Source organism: Macadamia integrifolia, chromosome 1 (assembly GCF_013358625.1).
Source record: "Macadamia integrifolia cultivar HAES 741 chromosome 1, SCU_Mint_v3, whole genome shotgun sequence".
In the NCBI taxonomy this organism is placed as follows: domain Eukaryota; kingdom Viridiplantae; phylum Streptophyta; class Magnoliopsida; order Proteales; family Proteaceae; genus Macadamia; species Macadamia integrifolia.
Window position 1 is genome coordinate 33838093 of NC_056557.1, and position 21388 is coordinate 33859480.

At 36.4% G+C, this 21388-nt stretch overlaps 2 protein-coding genes and 1 long non-coding RNA gene across 5 annotated transcripts; 1 reads left to right on the forward strand and 2 right to left on the reverse strand.

The window, feature by feature from the left end:
* Window positions 1–2027: 2027 nt before the first annotated feature.
* LOC122076294 lies at window positions 2028–5108 on the forward strand. 3 transcript variants are annotated; one of them, XR_006139479.1, is made up of 3 exons: window positions 2028–2373; window positions 2542–4690; window positions 4833–5108. It is a non-coding gene; the product is annotated as an uncharacterized LOC122076294 (long non-coding RNA). The 3 variants fall into 3 exon arrangements; XR_006139480.1 differs by having other exon boundaries at window positions 2028–2271; XR_006139477.1 differs by having other exon boundaries at window positions 2028–2248.
* A 1374-nt stretch (window positions 5109–6482) lies between these two features.
* On the reverse strand, window positions 6483–7978 carry LOC122076552. Its single transcript, XM_042641913.1, has 3 exons — window positions 7245–7978; window positions 6943–7092; window positions 6483–6842 (listed from the first exon to the last, which is right to left on the reverse strand). Exons 1-3 carry the CDS (start codon window positions 7860–7862, stop codon window positions 6555–6557), a joined length of 1056 nt encoding a protein of 351 aa, XP_042497847.1. The 5' UTR covers window positions 7863–7978; the 3' UTR covers window positions 6483–6554.
* Window positions 7979–12251: 4273 nt separating this feature from the next.
* LOC122083188 lies at window positions 12252–13107 on the reverse strand. The gene has a single exon (XM_042650902.1). It carries the CDS (start codon window positions 12816–12818, stop codon window positions 12462–12464), a length of 357 nt encoding a protein of 118 aa, XP_042506836.1. The 5' UTR covers window positions 12819–13107; the 3' UTR covers window positions 12252–12461.
* Between the last annotated feature and the right edge of the window lie 8281 nt (window positions 13108–21388).

The following is a 21388-nucleotide window of genomic DNA, read 5'->3' on the forward strand; positions in this document are numbered from 1 at the left end:
GGTGGATCCATAACCCTACTTAGGGCCGTCCATTTAGAGATTTGCATTAGAGCTTGGTTTCATATACTAAGAATAATTGGAAAACCTTAATATTCTTGATTATTATCTTCTACTCTAAACATTAACAACTATACATAAACTATTTAGTCGAGAGAATACACTAATGTTTTCCTCTTCATCACAGTTTTCTACTGCTTCAAAAAACTCTTATACTAATGCAACTATAGATATAAGTTTAATCACTCGTGCAATATGACTCATTTAAAACCAGGAAAAGGATAAAATCAATAGAATGAAAACTCTAAAAACTTACAATCTTTCCTGAGAGGATAATTCATTACAACTAAGCTTTTCCATTGTATTTTTCACCATACTACAAAGTCAAATACAAGAACAAACGATTAAAAGAAAAGTCATATTTATTCTAGCAGGAACATTTTTTATATTATATAGAAGGAGATGCTCTTATAGTTGAATAGTAAAAGAAGTGTGGATGCAAAGAGTATGTGAAGCTACTTATAATAGTTGCATAATGAAAAAAGTGTGGATACAAAGTGATTCATGAAATGCTCATTCACGCCTAACAAACTAAAGTGTACTATACTCAATTCTATGAATGAGGAGACTCACCATATGTTCATATGTTTCAAGTGAACTAATGCCAGCCCAAGTAAAATAAATAGTAGGAGTTCTTACCCAAAAATAAATAAATAAATAGGAAGAGTACAACATATTGGACCTGGATCCTCTATAGTGAACCCAGTGGACATCTGATGGCCAAGGGTGCATGGCCGGGTGTTGTTGGTTAGTGCAGTGGGGCATTGGAGCACTTGAGAGAATATGGCTCTGTACCAAATTTTAGTAAAAGTTGATTACAAGTTTTATAACAAGGGGAAGTATTTCAATTATTCATTAGATCAAGTGTTAAGTGTAAGACTTGGATCATCTCCAATGCGTCCAGTATTAGTCCGATGGCCAGGGGGTGTGTCCAAGTGCTGTCAGCTAATGCACTGGGTATTGAAGCACTGGAGAGGATATGGCTCCGTAACGTACCCTCTTTTAGTACACTTTTTTTTTTTTTTGTGAGTATCAAAATCAAATCAATCAGAATCCAACAAATTGATCGCCATTTGATATGATTAGAGCTGATTTTCAATACCCAATTCAGAATACATCATGGATGCACTTAGATGTTATTTATTTATTTATTTATTATTCATCGTTTATTTTGAATAAAAAGTAAAAAAAAATAATGAAATTTACCTTTTATAATTAGATCTTCAAAACTTTTGAATAAGAAAAACTTAAAAAAAAAAAAAATTAAAGATATATAAAAATGTTTGTTTGTTTTTACCTATTCCATTTTCTTGGATTTGACTTATTTTAATGATTTTATTTGAGTGGATCCCATGTAAAGTATTAAAACTTTAGATGGGAGGGGAGCATAAAAATAGACACTTATATTATTGAAGGGTGAAAGAATTCTATCCGTGTGATATAAGAAATGCCAGACGCGCTGGCCAATGAGAGTGCATGCTTATATTTCAACGCACACAAGGGGGGCAATTCGGTCTTTTACACCCACTTGTGTCTAGGCATTTTCTGCACCTAACTAGGAGGGTTCTTTTTCCCATTATCGAATATCCAATCTATCAACAAAGGTAATCACTTGGATGATCTAATCCATTCTCCATAATAGAGTTAAGTAACTATTAAGGCGATCCCCCATTCTCATGAAAGGTGAAAATGCCCACCATGTTTAATACTTCTAGCTGTATTTCCATTGACCCAGAGCTCTTCCCCTTTTTAGGGTTGAAAGATAGGTTAAAATTTATTGATTTTGACATACAAGGGTATTCTTTATCAAAAACAGAAAAATGACATACAAGGGTATTAATGTCATTTTAACCAACTCCTGAATCATGCCGGTTTACTGTGTTCAATGGCACTTCATTAATTTGTAAGAAAATGGAGGACATTCTTGTAACTGTAAAATGTTTTCTACTTAAAAAAAGGAACATGCACTAGCCACTACTCTGAAATCTCTGCTATCAAAAAGCGACTGAGTCTTATCTCAGATCCGCCATTCCTGTGCAAAGCTCGAGGGTGAAGCTTTCATTGCATCTCGAGGGAAAGCCAAGACCTTGAGACCTTGAGGAGGGGAATCTCGGCTTAGTAGACTTAATTCCTGTTGCAGAAACCCTAGTGTAAATACACCTCCTGATCGCCATTGTTCTTCCTTCTTGAGGTGATTTCTGCTTCTGCTTCTGCGTATGTCTCTACTCTCTACGAAATGTTGAAGTTTGTTGTTGTTGTGTTTGAAGAAATTAGAGGAATGATGATACTTTCATCTGCTATGCAATCTTGGTTTAGGTTTGTTACATATTTTATGTAATCTTGGTTTAAGGTTTACTACTTCTGCTATGTAATCTTGGTTAAGGTTTTCTAATTATCTACTCCTGTTCTCATGGATTTTCCCATTTGGTTGATGCTGTTGCTTTTTCATTTCATGGATTCTGTGGTTTATGGTTGTTGCTGCAGATTTTAATGAGTTCTCTTTCGATCTGAGCTTGAAAGCCTCATCGTAAGAAGACCTAGACGATTTTGACGGAAATACACAGTCCTTCGAGGTTCGAGCTTGCATTTCGTTGATATCTGAGTTTCTTGGAGCTCCTTTCAATCCCTGAGCTTTGGAGTAGCAGTAATCAACTGAGGTTTTTCCCTTGACGTCCACGTCTTCAGGTTCATATTTTCTGCTTGAGAATCGATCATTTCACTGAAGTTTAAGCCTTTGATCTATGCTGTAGCCTGGTGAGCTGGGCCTTCCTTTACTTCGGCCTTTCTCTCTTATGGTTTACAGTGTTTTAGAGGCTAAATCTGGAATAACGACTTTTCTTGAACCGGACATCCTTGACTAGCCTGGTGGTATCACTGATACATCCAAATGGAGACGCTGGTTGTTGTTGCGCAGCATCGGAATCAATACTACAGCAGTGGCAAGTCAAGTTTTCATGATGGATTTAGTTCTTCTCCATCCAGAAGCTTCAGGGAGATCAATTGTAGAGCTTTTCAATCTGAAGTAGGTTTTATACCTACCCCATTGAAGCCCTCTAATAGTCCTGCTGCGGCTAGTAAGGCGTGCTCTTCCCCTCGAACCCCCGCCAGTGTTAACCATCGCAGGGAAGATGATAAGCACTTTAACAGTAATGGGAAAGCTAGTGTAGTGCCTATTAACATTGAGGCCAGAAAGGTTGAAAGGTCTTTTAGCGATGACCTCTCTTTCTCTGAACTCTGGGCAGGGCCAACTTATTCGAACTCACCTCCTCCCAGTTCATTGCCGATCCCTAAATTTTCACTCCTTCAAAAGCGAAGTGTATCACTTGATGTGCCTGCTTCAGTATCGCCTTTAGCAATGCATCCCATTGCTAAGTCTGCTCCGCCTTCACCCACAAGGGAACCATACTCTTCTTCAAGAGGTTTCTTTCTAAGCACTGACTCAGCAACCAGAGACCTTCGTCGGATCCTCCATCTGGATATGAGTGATGAATGACGATGGAGGTTCTGAACCCTGTAAATAAACCAATTCTGCAGCTTGTGATGGTGTTATTTTGTACATAGAGTAGGTAACTTACCCTGTATTTCTAGTCTCTGCAACTTCATTATGGCTTCTGCATAGGTGATGGAAAGAGAACTGTCAGTGGCTGATTTCTACAACAATCTCCAGACTTAGCTGCAACAATTGATGTATGTGGGTGTGATTTCAATCATGGGTCTCTCTTAAACAGAGTTGAGAGCAGTGATATCTGGGGTTTTTCAGAAATGGGGCAGCTGCTACATTCATGTTGTCTCAAAGAAGTGAATTTATGCTTAAGATGTGATTCTTGAAAGGTCCCTCGGCTGACTTACCCTGTATTGTTGTTGCGGAACATTTGTTTAAGGATGCAGATCATCAGAAACTTCCTTTCTACTTATCGGGGGCACTATAACATTGTCCTTGAGAGGCGAATTTCACAATGTCAATGCTTTTAACTGATTTCTTCGATGAATTAGGTTAGGAATTTCTTGTTTTCTGTACTATGTTAATCCTCTAGGGTTATTTCTTCTAGTGTTTCTGGTGGAACTCTCTCAAGTTCAGTTGTTTTCGTTACCTTCTCTATTAAAGTTTGTCTATTTTTGTCTATTTCCCTTTGCTCTGTCATATATGATTCTTTTCATTCTTCCTCTTAGAATGTCTCCAGAAACTTCTGACTACATGATACACATGTAATTCCTGCTTAGTCTCTTCTTCTTTTTAGTCCTGGTTTTCCTGAATTGGTTGCTTAGATGGTAGTTGATGCTCCTTTGTTGTCTCTTCGATAAACTTAGTCCAACATCCTGCATTAGTTGCCCAGATGATAGAGTTCAATCTCCTTTCATTTTTACTGTTTTCTTTTCACTTCTAAACTCTTCTTCCCCTTACCCTCTTTTCAGGGTTTTTATGATGGAAAGTGGGGGACAGGAAGAAGATTTGTTTTTCTGCCTCTTCTGCTTTCTAGTCTGTAGGGTTAATGTGTGTCCTTTTGTGCCATCCTTCTGTAATTCCTTTTGATCCTCATGTTCCCATGAGTAGCTGTAACTGCTTCTATTAGGTTTGTCCCTGCGAAAGTCATCACTCTTTGAAGATTTCTGACTATAATCGGCTTCTCACAAGGTATAACTTCTTTCTTGTTCCTATTGCTGTATTTTCAATGGCTATGAATTCTCTCTGCAATATATCTCATTGTACCTTTATTTTATTTTTTACCTGGAAGGCTTATTGTTCTCATTGTATCCTTGTTCCCGTCTTTGGACAGTGCTGACCCAGTGAGGGAGCCAATGGAAGAAGGATAATCACGTGGCTGGTTTCTTGATTAAGCATGATATGTTTTTTTTCTTTAGATAGTGTTATCCAGATACCACAAGCAGTATCAATTTGTAATAAATACTCAGTTGTGACTTGAGTTTGATGGCTAGAAACAATTTTCCATATGATGGATGGGTGATCCCCATAATCTTAGTGTAAGTTACTCTACTAGCTGATGCCCTTCACCAAGGTTAGTGAAAAATTCATGAGTGGCTCCTTTCACATACTTGATCTCTATAACACATACCCACCCATGTTTGTCAATTTATTGCCAAAAGGCAATTGGTGAATTTTATGTAACATCAACTTCATCCTTAGACCCAAGTCCCTTGATCTGGTTTCGTTTTGGTAGAAGTGAAGTGAATAACTCTTTTTTTAACTGTAAAGTGAAGTGGAATTTAGAAGGGAAATTGATTTCTTCAGATGGAGTGCTTGGTTAAAAGTAGAGAATATTTTGTGTGTGCATGGTAGTTCAATTTTTTGCTATTTTTACTCGATGCACTTGTTTTAGATTAACCAAGCTGAGCCTACAAAACTTAGGGGATTTCGGTTTTGGGTTACAATAGTTGTGATTTGTGAACAGGTCAAGAGCCTCAAGCAATTCTCTCTCCCTTATTAACGAAATCGTTCCATGGTTCCTCATTTGTACATTGCCCTATGCTGCTTGCCTTGAAAATCCTTGTTCTTTCTTTTCCAATGAGAACAGGTCTCATGCTTTGAAATTTGACCGATAAGATTGCAACATAGTCCATCACAAAAACTTGCCACTTTTTTTTTTTAGAACTTAAAGTGAAGAAAAACTTGTCTAAGTCAGCTGTAATGTTTTTGAGATAGTTCAAAGGTGATAAAAAAAAAAAAAACCATACCTCTACTTCTCCCATTTTGTTTTTATTTTTTTTATTTTTTTGGCGAATGATTGGTATTTGACTATTCCTGTTGGTTCATATTGACTACAACCGTATAGATCAAGTCATATCGGGATTGAATGAGAGCCCTTCAACTTACACCGAAATAGTGAAGAGTATTAGATACTTCCGTGTGAGTGGCCTCAAGAAGGTAAGAGGAGTTGAACTCAGGATCACATTTACCACATGCTAGCTCGGCTACCTCTTGGTGTTGCTATTCATCTCCTTAATCTGATGCAACCCCTTGCAAAAAACTCCACTTGCCTTTAAATCCCCGGGGGTTTCCTGAAGTACCATAATTCCGCAAGAATAAGCTGGAAATTAAACAATACAACAAAACCCATCCAGCAGCTCCAGAATACTGGTTAAAACCCCCCGCACAAATAACAATGGTGTGCACCCCATAACCGATAACCTTTGGTAATCAGTGAGAGATACTTATCAGAACTCACATATGATGGTTTGGTCATGTGGCAAGTTGTAAGCTTGAATCAGAAAGGAACACTTCATTTCGTTGGGAGATAGATCACAATACTAGGTTGAAGCAATCTAACAGGCATCAGTAGAACTGAACAACATAGGTAGGGGGAAAATTGCTGGAGAACAGCATAGCTCTTTAGTCTTACCATTGTGCAAGAATCAGAATAAGCAATACTGACAGTGCTAGAATTGCATGAGATATCTATAGAAACTCATTTTTAATCAATAAGATCAGCAGTTTTACTAATAGATCAAAGTGTCTCATAAGGCATGAGATTTGGTACATCTTAAGTTGGATGTCTGTAAACGACATCCTCCGAATGAATGCTATAATGGTGAAAAAAAGCAGGCAATAACCAAAATTGCTGCTTCATCTCTCTAACTATTCTTGACATTCTGAACTTCAAGAACTCGAATGCTGCTCTAAAGAATTTTGAGTTCTGCAACACTGAGCTGGATCGATATTCAAGAATCCAGGTATTAGAATCCATTTGCACAGCTGAGGCACTCCATCTTGTTTGTACCCATGAACTGTTTGCCTTGCGAATTGAGAACCCAAGCCTCCCCTCTGACCACTAAGACAAACAAAAACCACAGTACCACACATTTAGAAGACACACAGTTTGGTGAGTCTATATTCATTGTCAATGAATTCAGGTGCTCATAAATAAATACCTCTGTGACTCTGCCTGTCAAGATGGTGAATGACCGAGAAGAAAGCCCTGATGTAAGCAACCCTGCAGTTTGAAGAGGCCATCCCCATATGCTCAACTCCTCTGATATGGATTTGTACAATGTACATCGCGAGTTTAATAGCAATCCTTCCTGTAATAGACGTTTTCAATTACTGAAGAGTCTAATGCAACAATACCTCATCTTGACATAAAAACAGGATTTTTTAGTATAATTAATCTTGCTGTTCTTCGATTACATCACAAAAGGAGAGGGAAATAAAAGAAAAGGTTGGAAATTGTTACCTGATCTAGCTTCCATAGAGAATTAGTGGATCTGCAGTTTGAGACATTGAAATGAACCATATCTCCTAGCTTCTTCTCCAAGAAGTCTAGTTTAGAATTCCAATCTTCCAGAATGTAAGACTCCTCCCCCACCCTCCTCACAATCTCAGGTGACAATGCAGGGCTGAAAAGCCCCAAAATCAACCAACCCAACAAAGAATCTGCGGCAAAAATTAAGCTTGCAACCACTAAAAATCTGCAGATGTTGAAACCAAAAACCCTAGGTTTCTTCTTCATTTTCTCAGAGGGACCCGATTTTCCAGTCGATTTGAGAGGCGGCGTTGTGGAAATCTGGTACACATCTGATTTGGGTGTGGAGAGGACAGAACGATTGAAAGAAACAGGGGTTCTTTCTACCTTGGATTTTGAGGCTGAGAACTTCGTCATAGAGCTTCGTTGAGTGCTCATAGGCATGAGATCCAAAGTCGCATTGATGCTCGCAAGACAGATTTCGCAAGAACAGTTGGCATCTTTCCGGCATCCCGGAAAATAGTAGCTGTCACGGCTTTCTGATCGATCTTCCATGGTGCTGCTAAGGGTTCTTGCAGAAGATGACGATGTGAGCACCGCGGTCTTCATACATGGGCTTCTTTCTTCTCCGTTCTCTCTGCTCCTTCTGGGTCTCTCAAGATCTTTAGACTTCAGAGAGAGGATTTCGAAATTTAAATCTTCCAACGGTCTCCAAGAAACGGCCGACTGGGTGATACGAAAATCGCTATTTATGCGGGTTTCCATTCAGTGCGTACGATGATTAAATGACTTAAATACCCTCTTGGAAATCGGTCCCCGATTGTACTTGCAACCAAACAAACATTTAGATGGTATATACAGTATAGTATATATACTGGAACTGAGCGCCTTTGACCCCGTACAAGACAACGCAGGTTCAACCCGGTTCACAATTGACACAGACCAGTTCATTCTAAATCAATTTTCTAGACATTGCTCGTTATGTGAACGGGTGAGTGGAAAACCACACCAATGAAAGGGTAAGAGATAGATTCATCCATTAGGGGTAAGGGTGTTAATTGGTTTGGTTTGATTGTTTGATTGATTTTGGTTCAATTTAAGATAAAATCATAGAAATCAAAATCGAACCAAGAATATGAACACATTTTAGAAACCAAAATAGAATCAAATCAAGTTCAGTTTCGAACTTTCGATATTCCTTATTCAATTTAGTTTAATTTTATATTAAATTTATGTCCTAGTTTAGTGTTTGGACTAACTTTTTACACCTACACAAACAAAAAAAGGACTGACCCATCACTACCTTAAAGAAAAGAAGGGAGAGAAGGGGATCCCATCTAAACGTCCCATCATTCAATTACCAGTGAAGGAGAACTGTGTCCAACCAAAAAAACACCTATTTATTAAAGTCATAACCCACTAAACATTTTTTCAAGCATTAAAAGGGAATAGAATTTATCATCCACAATGATTGAAATAGTAAAAAATAATATAATTTTACTTATTTTTTATTCAGTTCGAAGATAGGTAGTTACAGTTCTAGTCATAAAATTAAAATCAAACCAAACCAAGAAAAGATTCTAACCTTTGAAACCAAAATTGAACCGATTTACTTTGATTTGATTTTGAATAATCAGTTTCCGGTTCTAAGTTGACACACCCTTAAATAGGGGCCCACATTTGTCTAAGGAGAGAGTGTTGATGTTTTCTCTTAAAAAAATTGAGTCGATGTGGGGCCCATGGCTCATTATGTGACAATAGGTGGGAAGGAATCCTCTCTATTGAATTAGGCTATGAAATATTTACGGGAAAAAATAATTTAGGCTATGAAATATTTCTTTAAATAGGTTAAGCTATGAAATTTGAAACTCAGCTAAATCAAAATCTTTACCCCACTATCCAATAGTCAGAATAACCACACTAGGCGTGTGGGAATAGTTTCCTAGCAGTAGCAGGGTATATAGAAATCTTTTTCCCTCATATTAGTTTCAAGTTTCAAAGATTATAGTTATATGAAATGTTGGGTAAAGAGCTGGCCCACGGTGGAAACATCAGGCATCACCCACCCTGCCAATCCCAACCCATGGGCTGAAGATCCCAGTCTCGCCTGCGTAGAATTGGCTGAGTCCAGAATCCGGAGTAGCTCCACTGCCTCAATAATGTGACAGTCCCTTGCCGAGGGATGTAGCCCCAATCAAAAAATTTTGGGAATTATATTGCGGATAATTTAATAATTTTGTGGATTATTGTAATCTTGCTTCAACGTGTATGAGGGTTTTGTAATTTCTTCGTGAAACTGATATAGTATCAGAATGGATTGGTATTATATCGCTCGTGTCAGATGGAAATAGTCATGATATTCCTTAAAATGGATTTTATGACTTTTTACTCTTGGTCCATACTGTTCAACTGATACAATATCATCAACCATGTATCAGGATCAAAGACATGTCAAATCTATCAGATATCCAATACCAATACTTAGAACCAGGGGTGTCAACCGGTTGGGACTGGCCGGGCTTGACCAAATTCTAGGGCTGCACCATTAATGCTCGTTTAACAAAATGGGCTTATCTAGGCCGTACAATGTACGATTCATGATTGGGCCGATCGATTTGGGGCTATATTTGGGCTGCCATAAACGGGTCTTAACCGAGTCTTAGTCAGGCTACAGACTTGTTTATCCCTAAATGGCATTAAATGAGCTCTAAACAGGGCTTCCCAATGCCGATGTAATAGTCAAATTACTCAAACTTATTCTATTGAAAGCATAGTTTTGCCTCAAGCATATCCTGCAAACCAACCATTAATTCAACACCACAATCGCATAATTTTTTATTGTTAAAGGTGCATGTTCATCAATCAATCTTTTGTTCATCTTGAAAATTGGAGCAAACCCACTTGAGCAAACCTACTTGGACTTTGCTTTACTATTCAATTTTAATGGTGGCAGAATAGGAATTTCAAGTTATATTAAAGGGGTCAGGTTAGTTCGGGCTTAAGGGATTCGGTTTAGGTTGGACTTATAAATGTGTCAGGCCGGTTGGGTGCCGGTTGGGTGCCGGTTGAGCTAGGTGGTTATACCGAGTACTACCTATTTATAAACGTGTTGGGCTCAAGACTGAAGCTTTTATTAATTAGATCGGTCCATGTTAGATCATAAGCATGTCCGCTCTGTTGGGCTTATTGGTGTGGGCCTGGAATTGAAACCCTACTTAGAATCACAGTAGACGTAACCCATCTTGGATGAACTACCCAAATCATTGTCTTCTAGGTGTGTGATCTCTTTTTACTTTTTCGTTTTTGCTAATCATTGTTTTGCCGTGTTGTAAATTCCTGATAAGTGATAGATGGAGAAGTTATGGGAACAAATTCCAAGGCCAGAACCTGTGGAAGAATGATTCGTATAATGGTGTATAGAAGCTTATCAGCAATCAAGGCCATCACATCTACTTCAAGCCCCTTTCATCAATTTTTAGACTCCATAGGAAATTATTCCAATTTCCTCATGAAATAATCAATCAAACTGGTATATGAGGTTTGGAATGGTCAAAAAGAGTAATCCATGAAAGCCATATCACTCAAAAATGAATGAACAGCTCCCCACATTGCCATATTTATTAGATCATAACACAAAGCATCTGATTCCAACCATCCAAATGTTTCCTTATGCACCATGATGTGAGTTGTTTGGATAAGGGTGTCAATTTCGAATTGAAATTGAAAAAATCGAATCAAATCAATTAGATTTGATTCGGCTTTGATTTGCAATTAAAATCCATTGATTTGAATCAAATCAAATCGGAAAAAAAATACAAATCATATAAATTGAATCAATTCTAAACCTTATTAGACCTTAAGAGGCTAAAATAGGAGTTCTAAGATTTCAATACTCTCCTCACTTCTCTGCAGTTCTGCTTGTTTTCTCAAGGCCATTATGAGACATTCCCAAGACTCAAACAAACCAAAGAAGTGAAATGACCAAATCGAATAAGTTAAATTGAATTACTGTGATCATATATGAACCTAATGAAATCGAATAGAAAGCAAGTAAAACCAAATTTTTTATTTAAGGTTATGGAAATTATTCAGCTTTGATTCGATTAGTACACATTGTATCCTGGAACGGTAGATTAATTTGACTTTCTGGTTAATTCCGCTAATGACTCAATCCGGTGATTGTGGGGGAAAATAGTCAGGCTGAAGGCATGGAAACTCTCATTAAAAAAAAAAAAAAAAAAATTTAAAGGGGGGGGGGTTAATCATTAGAACAAACCCATGTCTCTGTAGAGTTAAATCACCTGGATTATGCTTAAGCTTAGTGGGTTTGGTTCCTTTGCTTGTTTATATGAGCCAGAGAAACTCAAGGGCTCTTGATGCACATTGAGTCAATACAAAATCTTCCTTTAATATAAAGTAGGATATGTTTAATTAGTGAGTAGGGTCATCTCAAATTTCAAAGTCTCAACCACCAATTATATTATGGAATGCAAAATTATAGTTCACCTGTAACATGATTGAATCTCATACAATAATGCTTATGTAGTCCTTCAAATTCTCAATGGAGTGAAGCTGACTTTTGACTATTATTTTATTAATCACTATACAAAAGCATTAATCAGATCTTAATTTTCTGGGTTTTGAAAATCAGCTAGAGGCAAACACAGACTTTGGGTCTAAGAGAAGTCAAAAGACGATCCATTTCCACTCTTTTCTTATGAGAAAATCCATCTTCAAGAACAAAAAGAAGATCAAGAATAAGAAAAAACTAAATCTAAACAGTGATGGATCAATCTCTCTCTCTCCTTTCTTTGATTCTTTCTGCAATAAGTATTTTGATTTTTCACTAGTTTCACCAAATTGAATTCTAACTTGATTGAATGTTTTAAAATTTCTTCACAGGGAGAGAGAGAGAGAGAGAGAGAGAGAGAGAGAGAAGAAGAAGAAGAAGAAGAAGAAGAAGAAGAAGAAGAAACAGAGTTTTTTAACACACACCCATGTTAAGAAAACCAAGAAGTAGTACTAATCCTGCATCGACATTAAACTCTGTACAAGATTAGAAGAGAATTTAACCATGGAAGACTGTGAGAATTATTCAAACCCAGAAAACCCAGAAGAGCCTCCTTCCTCGTCTCCCCCTTCCTCCACTTCAGCTCTATAAGCTTCTATATAATTAGTTTGGTGAGAATTGAATTCCTCTCCTGCTTGTTATGTGCTTGCCGATCTCATATACTTCTTAGAAGAAGAAGAAGAAGAAGAAGAAGAAGAAGAAGAAGAAGAAGAAGAAGACAAATCCCCTGACCTCCTCCTGAGCATCTGCCTCATCCCATCTGCGACCCTGACTGCTGGGTTCAATTTAAACTTCCCACAGAAAGACATGTGAGCCTTCAAAGCTTCATCCACACCAAATGAACTTTTCCCTCTCTTCACCTCATCTCTAACAGCTTCAGAGCACAACCCACATAGCCATTTCCCATCAAATTTCGCTTTCACCTGACTAATGTAATCTTGGGTACAATCCTCTTTCAATCCGCAACATTCACAATTCACCAATTCAATCTCCATCTCTGTTTCTGTATCTTCTTTGCTCTGCTTTTGGAGGAAGGAACAACTGGTGAAGAAGATCAAGACCCAAGTGTGGAAACGAATTGAAATAAAGTGATTTAGAGAATTATAGAGAAAGGAGGCTCCTTTCCTATATTGAGGATTAAGAATTGGGTTTCTTCTCCTTTTAAGCTTTGTGCTTCACTAGGTTTGATGGTTGTGTTGCTGCCATAAGTGGTGGTGTTGGGGCTTGTGTGAGGTCTTTTATGGTGGGGGAGAGAGAGAGAGAGAGAGAGAGAGAGAGAGGACATAACAGGGAAATCAGCCAAAATTTCCTCCCCCTTCTAAGGGACGTGGGAAGTGGAAAATGGGACAAGGGGCCTTGTGGTTGGCTTTTTCTTGTTGAAGACTCAGTTTGGATCTTTGGGGGCTTTTGGAAATTGGATTATTGCTAGTCTCACTCTCATCACAGTGGGGGTAGTTTCTTCACTTTTTTGGGTTTGATTGACAGTTACTTTTGGTTAGACACAGTTTCAACCTCCTGGCTATGGTAGCTAGGCCTAGGCCTAGGCCGGTTGGCTTGGACCAGCCTTCCTTTGTTGTGATTGACTAAAATCCATCCATGTTGACTGCTCAAGTGAAAAAGGTGCATTAACCCTACTACCGAGTCCAACTGAGTCACCATCACTTTTTGTCCAATTCCCCAACCCCCTCCAAAAATCTGTAAAAAATTTGGTTACTTTTTTTTGGGAGCATCGACATTTTCTGTCTGTGATACATGAGACTGAAATTTTATAGATAGATAAACCCCAAAATCTTTATCCATATATCAAGTTTTCAATTCTAATGGAATTTGTTAAGTAGTGCCAAATTAAAACATTGAAAAGTTAAAGAGTAAGATTTCGAGCTCAACAGTGCAAGGAAAGGTAGGTGTGTGTCATATCCGACCTTGTAAAAGAAAATGATGTTTGTCTTATCTTAATGTGTTGAGGTTACAATTGTATTCGGTTGCTTGCATAAGTCGGCTGATTTCAAAGGGTCATTAAGAAGCCGAAGGCCTCTGACGAACTGGCATATCCATGCGAGGCTTAAGGAGTTGTAGCCCCGAAAAAAATTTATTTAGGGCTATATAGATATTTTGGTAAATTACTTGTATAGGGTTTCACTATATTGTTGTAGCAAGGGTTCTTTATCTACAATCAATCTGAGAAATGTGTAAGGATGAATGACTATAACCTTATCCTCCATTGATAATGAAGCAGAACTCATCTCACCATGGACATAGACAATTTTGCCGAAATACGTAATTCTTTATGTGCATTGTGCGTTTACAATTTCAATTTTTTCAGCATCATTGTAGATTTTGTTTTCTATATAATGATCACATAAACTAAACAAAATGAAAATTCATGGTTTTGACTTTTGAGACAAGTTTTATAGACAGTACTAATAACAAGTTAGACATGTAAATGATGTCATAAATCACTATTTAATTGGAAACAACATCTGTCGCAAAGGAAACGGTAAGGTTGCATATATTTGCTCCTCCCAGACCCTACAGTAATGAAAGCCTTGTGCATTTGGTTGCTGTTTTGCTCTCTTTTTTTTTTTTTTTTCCTCCCTTTTCTTTTGGTTCTATGAGCTGATGGTGTAGGGGAGCCAGAGAATGGTGAGTGCGGGACATAGTTGGTTATAGGAGTTGAGAAGAGAGAGTGTGTCACGAGAAGAGAGAGAGAGAGAGAGAGAGAGAGAGAGAGAGAGAGAGAGAGAGAGAGAGAGAGAGAGAGAGAGAGAGAGATTGTTGGAGTAGCCTAAGCTGTTTGCCTGATGAGAGACTTTTTTTCTAATTAAATATAACATTTTGAGAACATGTAATTATTTAATGCATAACCACAAATTAATCGAAGGAGTAAGTTTTCCTTAAACCATGGTGGAAGAAACACCCACCCATCTAGAGTCATTATTACTCCTTTATTTGTTGGAAGTTCGCAATACCCTCCGTTGTTCCTTGGCAGCTATTCAAAGCCAATGATCGCCATCCGTGGCTCAAGGAATACTAGGTCCTTTAAAAAGAGGAGATGTTTGGGACCCAAAGAAAGTAAAGCAAAATATGATCACAAGTTCACAACTCATTACTCACAACTCAAAACAATCACAACAAAAGTGGACATGCTATGATAGCCTTTATAAGAACAAAATAAATACCATAATAAACTGGCATAAGATCTAGTGAGTAATTCATTCATGGAAGCCTTCATGGACGGACCGCAAAATGTGCCAAGAGGAAGAATAATTTGATAAATCCAACCATTGAATAATGATATTGTTTAAATTAATTACATATCAAATTTCAAAGAAAAATAAGTCATTTACTCCACCCCCAAGAATTTTGTCATCATTTCCTTGTATTCTCTCAACCTCCAAGAATTTTGATTTGGTTTAAATTTGAGTACCATAGGACCAATTCCTTTCTTTATTACAAGTTGGGTCCTAATTAATATTCCACTTGGCAAATATTAGATCTGAGCACCCACATCCGTGGTTGGATAGATCCTTAGATTAGATTAAAAATGGTCAAAGGTTTTGTATATAGCCATGCACCGTCACATTGGAACAAAAGCCCACCTCAAAATGACAAAACACCTCATTTTTAATAAATAATTGATGCACATAAATGAAGTATATAAAGATAAAAATTGGTATAGTAAAAGAAAATAAAAGGAGAACTCTTCTCATACAACCTTGGTATGATCAGGTCCATATGATTGTAAGGTCAATATGAACCCGTAAGACTATTCAGGCCGAAGGCTGAATATCCGTTGTAAAAAAATAAAAAAATAAAAAATAAATAAGTCTAGTTGGACCATTATATTGTGTTGAATTAATGATGATGATCAATTATCTCTCTCCACCATTGGGTCATTCATTATCGCTTTATATAACTTTTATTTGCTGAATAAAAATGATGAAAGGCTCCTTCTCTTCTTCATTTTCTTTATTATTGTTTTGTTGGGGAGGGGAGCAAAGGAGGATGTTGTGGGTCTATGTTATTCATTGTTTCCGGCCTGAAATTGGTATTTTCATGTCATTTTATGGTACTCTTATGACAATGGATATATGTACCAAAATAAAGGCTTATTTATGGCTAATGAATGTCACTTACACTAAAACATGAATTCCAAAAAGATGTGAGCTTTGGACATTTGTCTTTCATCAGCTCCGTTAACATTGTTTTAATAATTGGATCAGAGTTGGTGAAATTTATTGATTTTGACTTCAAATTAATGGATTGAATCCAATAATTCCTAACTGTGTATTGAAGTCAATGATAGTTTTTAATAGTGACATAATGGTGAAAAATATCTTTGACTCTTAACTTAAAGGATTTTTGAAAATAAAAAAAGTAGTAACTATAAGAAGTATATATTTGTATAAGGAAAAGACTCACTGCCTACACACATGAACATCTATATTGTTATTCTCTCTCGTTAATTAATTGAATAAAAAACGTTCATGTGTGTAAATATAGGAATTACCTTTGGTTTATAGAACCCTTTCCCATATATATATATATATATATATATTGAAGGTTTACTTCTTAAACAATATAAATGTTCATGTGTGTATATGTAGAAAGCACCTTTGGTTCATAGAACCCTTTTTCATACATATGATGAAGGTTTACTCCTTTCTATTTTCTTGGAAAATGACTGTAATATACTCACCTCAATAAACTCTTATTCCAACTAAATAGGTTGGAGTTGGACCAACTATTTTCCCTTTCTAAATTTTTTTAGTAAAAAAACTGTTCATTGATCAGGAGAAAGGTCACTAACCCCAAAGGGGTAACCGAGTTGGTAAGGTATCTTCACCTCAGAAAGCATGTAGTTTTGAATTTGACTCATCTTACCTTCTTGAAGCCACTCATGCAGGGGTGTTAGCGCTCTTCACTGCTTTCAGTGAAAATTAAATGATCCTCATTCAAATTGGAGTCAATATAAAAAAAAAAAAAAAAAAAGAAGAAGATCTTTAGGAGGTAAAAGAAATAGAATTCCTTAGCCCAAACTTCTGTAACATGAGCACCACTATTAGTAGTTCTACAACATGATTTAAAAACGCAGAAAAGAAGGAAGTTAAAAGCAAATATCATCAATAACATGGATGGCTTCAAAAGGAAGAGAATCCTTCTTGATAGCACTGATCACCTCTATTCAAAATCATATTAATTGTTAACCCCAAGAGTCTGTATGTCTTCCACTAATTCCAAAGAATCTCAATGTCTTTTTCACTAATTCCAAGGTGATTTTGATCCATCTTTTTTTTAATACCTCTAATTTGCACCAAACCACTATTATGATGACGAAGATTATAAATTAAATTTTCAGAACTCATAATAAGCTTCTGCATTGGACTTGGGACCGGTAATACAAAAACACTTGTAGAGTTATAAATTAACTTGTCATATATATATATATATATATATATGAAAAAAGAACGCCACCCGTTGACGTGTACTTACATTCAGATTGATGCAGTACGTGTGAAAAGACTACATTGCCCCCACGCTGAAGGGAGGATCCTTGCATTGACAAGAAAAGATTTTTGTAGAGTTTTAATTTGAACCATTGGTCCTTGAGGATCCTGGCATTGGCAAAGGACATACCCAATATATCCACAGTTAAGAAGAAAATATAATTTTTCTTTCGGGTAAAAAAGGATTCTAATATTTGATTAGAGAAAAATAACAATAAACTAACATCAATAAAAAGGTCTTACAACTTAATAATGGATTCATAATCCATTTATGGTTCAGTAGAGTCAAAGTTGATATACCTACAATCCTTAAGTTGTTTAACTAATCTTAGCTTATTAGCATCTTGAACGTGAGAGATGTGATACACAACTAGACTAAACAAAATCAAATATTTAAGCTGTCTCGGTTAAGAGGTCTAGGTATTGTTCATATAAATAATTTAAAATAAATTTCATGAGAGCTTCTTTATTTTATAATTAAAGTTTCAAAGTTGCACTTCATGTCTTGAAGAGAAAGTTGTTCCTACCTAGTCTTTCTCAATTATTATTTTAAGTTTTTGAGAGGGCAATAATGATTTGGACATACTGTTATTTATTATGGAACACCAAATACTCCTTTTGCTGAAAAAATAGATTTGCTTTGTTTCACTAATCACAATTTTGTTTATTTACATTATTATATAGTTTATGAAGCAATCATTGCATACTATACAGAGGATTTTGTATAGTATTGTGCAATCAATTCACTTCACAAAAATCAAATTATTCTCAAAGGTCTGATATTTTTTCAGAATTCTCTTCTTTTATCAAGCAATGACTTTTTGTTGGTCCTGGTTGTATTATATTGTTATTGTATTTAGAAACAAAGACCTAAAATAATGCAGAAAGGAATAAAAATTGTAAACAAATAATTACACAATGCAAAGGTCTACATCATTCTACAAGATTGTCAACGTCCACGATGAAATAAATTAGCCACTTTGTCATCAATAAAGAATAAGGTTAACTTCAAATTTATAGCAAACCCTATACAAGTACTTTATCGAAATACCCATATAATCCTAAAAATAAAATTCTTTGAGAGTTGTTGTCCCTGAACCCCGACCATTTCATTGAAGCCCTGGTAACAAAAATAACAAACAAGATGAGTTGATTACTTTGGACCCCTACACCCTCTTAACGTCCCTTTGGAATCAGCCACACAAGCATGACAGAATACAAGACATTGCACCCCAACACTTTTTTCTGAACAAAATTTTATTATCTAATTTAGAGAGAGAGAGAGAGAGAGAGAGAGAGAGAGAGAGAGAGATTATGATATTGATGAAAAAATGTCAAATAGGGTAGGTGTAATTGACATCAAGGAGTAGAGATAAGTAATTTAAACAAATGAAAGTCATTATCCACCAAGAGATGAGTGGCTTAAAAATTATCCATTATTAGAAACTAACAAGTGGAAGTCATTATCCACCAAGAGATGAGTAGCCTAAAAATTATCCATTATTAGAAACTAATACTTTTCTAAATTACATAGTAATTGTTAATCATTTGGCGGGTTAAACGAATTCTAAGGGGGGGAAAAAAAAATCAAAACAAGAGATTTATTAACATGGTTCGGCTCAAATTCCTAAATCTCCAGTTTGGTTGGATTACCTATGTCAACTTGATCATATTCCACCCAATCCTTTCTAGCTTTTACATTTTTTTTCCCTTCTTCTTTCAACATGGTTATGATATGATTTTGCAATGAATTTTACATTGAGCAAGATTCACAATATCCTTCCTTTTAATGATAGAATGAAGATTCTCCATTCTCTTGTATTTTCTCAAGGGGAGGGGAACGGACTAAACATTAATGTTTAGAAAGCAAATCATAGCGCACCACATAAATCCTTGATCTCAAGAGGACTAATTCAAATCATAGGCTTAATTATGAAAGACATACATGGGATTATTTGTTAATTTGTGCATCACCTACAACGTACATGCTTTCATCGGATTTAGATTTCCTTTATTAACCCAAAAAAGATTCCCAAGTTTTGGGAATACCCTTCAAAATTTGAGCGGTTATTCTCTGTAGTAGTGTAGTGAGCATCGGATAGTCGAGAGCATCCGGGCATGCGCCCCGAGGTCGTCTTGGCCATCCAATGATCACCGCACCACCGCATTCACTGCAGAGCATATTTTCACCCAAAATTTTCATTTGTTTTTCTAAATATTGCTAAGGGCTTTTTTTTCTTAAAAAAAAATTCCCGAGGAAGGGCTTGAAGATTCAACATTGAGCTATGTTTGGATGCCAAGAAAAAAAAAGAGTTAAAAAAAATTAATAATAATAATAATAAGATAAAAATCATAATGATATGATGATTTTATTATGTCTCTTTTTCGTTTTTTTTTTTTTTTTTTGTTATTTCTTTTCTTAGCATCCAAACATAGCCTATGAGGCTAATATCATAGATATAAGAAGCTACCTCTAGGAATTATAGAGTAAGGCCACATTTAGCTAGAAGTGATAAAATTTCCGTTTGTAACTAAAATGAATTAAAGAAATGAAATGAAAAAACCAGAAAAAGAAACTTCTCAAATGCTGTTTGGCTGGAAGTAGAGTTTAGAAAAGATATCTTTGAGTGCACTTCACTCTCACTTACCTGACTTATAATCAAACGGAACATTCATGTTTTACACATAATTGTAAATGGACCCAACAAGATGCCCTAATCGGCTAATGTGTCTGAGGTTAAGAATTCCTACTAAGGAACAAAAACAAGAGAGGATTTGTCTGTTAAGAATGCTAACAATACATGCATGAATGATAGGCATTGAACCATAGAGACTGGTTGATGACAAGAACTGCCTCCTCTGGGGACAAGTCATCATGTAGAATCATAGGAATCACATTTGGTAGTTGCCACCTTCTATTTGTAGTCCAGAAGCTAAGCCTCATGTTATCCTCTATGTCATCCTCTCCTTCCATGTTCCATTTGATAGTCCATCCTCCATAGACCATACCAATGGAGAGACCAACAGTAGTGGAGTAGGGCCCTGAGACAACCAAAATGGCCAAGCTTGTACGTGGCTCCTCCTCAAGCCAGCAATGACCCATCATAAGAGAGATTCTATTGTGAAACCATAATATTGATGTCTTTCCTGTTGAGAAGAACTCAAAAGAGAAATTTTAGAATGAATTGCTTTTGAAAGTTCCTATATATTATTGTAAACCTTTTATAAGGAGGAGGAACCCACTGATCATTGTTCATGATATAAGACTAACATGGGAAGTCATCAGGCATATGAGAGTAGTGACAACTCTAATAAGCTTGACATGCATGGGTCCCCTTATAAAATGGAAAATGACCCATTAAAGAACCTCTCCTCACTAACACAGTTGCCGTAATAATTGTTAACACAAACACCAAGAAGCGTTAAGAAACAAACAAATTTAAGCAATTCAAAGATGACACGAACATTTAATGTAGTTCACACACCAATATGATGCGTTATATTCATTGACAAAGCTAAAGATGATTCACTACGTGATTGAAGAAAAGAACACCAAAATTCACAGCAAGAACTCTTCCTAGAAACCCTAACACAAAAAATGTCAAAATCACTCCTCTTTTGCTTACGCAATATGACAATAAAACAAACAAATACTCTTTCAAGTTCATATCATACAGAATTTTCTCCTTTATATCACCATCAAAAACATCGGAATAAGACAATCTACGAATCAGGTACCAGAATTCAAGACACACATAATAATAATCAATCTGATTTTTCCCAGTTGGCTTCTTTTCAAGTAAACTAAGCCAGAGGAGAAGCAGCCAAAGCCAGCTTAACTTGTGAAAGCCATGGAGTTAGGCATGAATTATTGTAAAAGTAAGAGACATGTCCTTTTTTCCATCTCATATTTTCTCTCTGCAAATAACATTTTTACTCTATATAATATTAGTTCTTGTTACTTCTCACGGCTTAATTTGTCTTCTACGACTAATGTTCTCCTATTGTAGCATCATTGACCAGTGGTTTTAGCTCCGTATTCATTGTCCAGACTCCAG

Excerpts from the sequence above, each read along its gene's own strand:
- LOC122076552 (XM_042641913.1), bottom strand. The coding sequence starts at position 7,862 with ATGAAGACCGCGGTGCTCACATCGTCATCTTCTGCAAGAACCCTTAGC. Across the intron at positions 7,093-7,244 it reads CTCTATGGAAGCTAGATCAG|GAAGGATTGCTATTAAACTC; the intron begins GTAACAATTTCC and ends CGTCTATTACAG. Across the intron at positions 6,843-6,942 it reads TGACAGGCAGAGTCACAGAG|TGGTCAGAGGGGAGGCTTGG; the intron begins GTATTTATTTAT and ends TGTTTGTCTTAG.
- LOC122083188 (XM_042650902.1), bottom strand. The coding sequence starts at position 12,818 with ATGGAGATTGAATTGGTGAATTGTGAATGTTGCGGATTGAAAGAGGAT.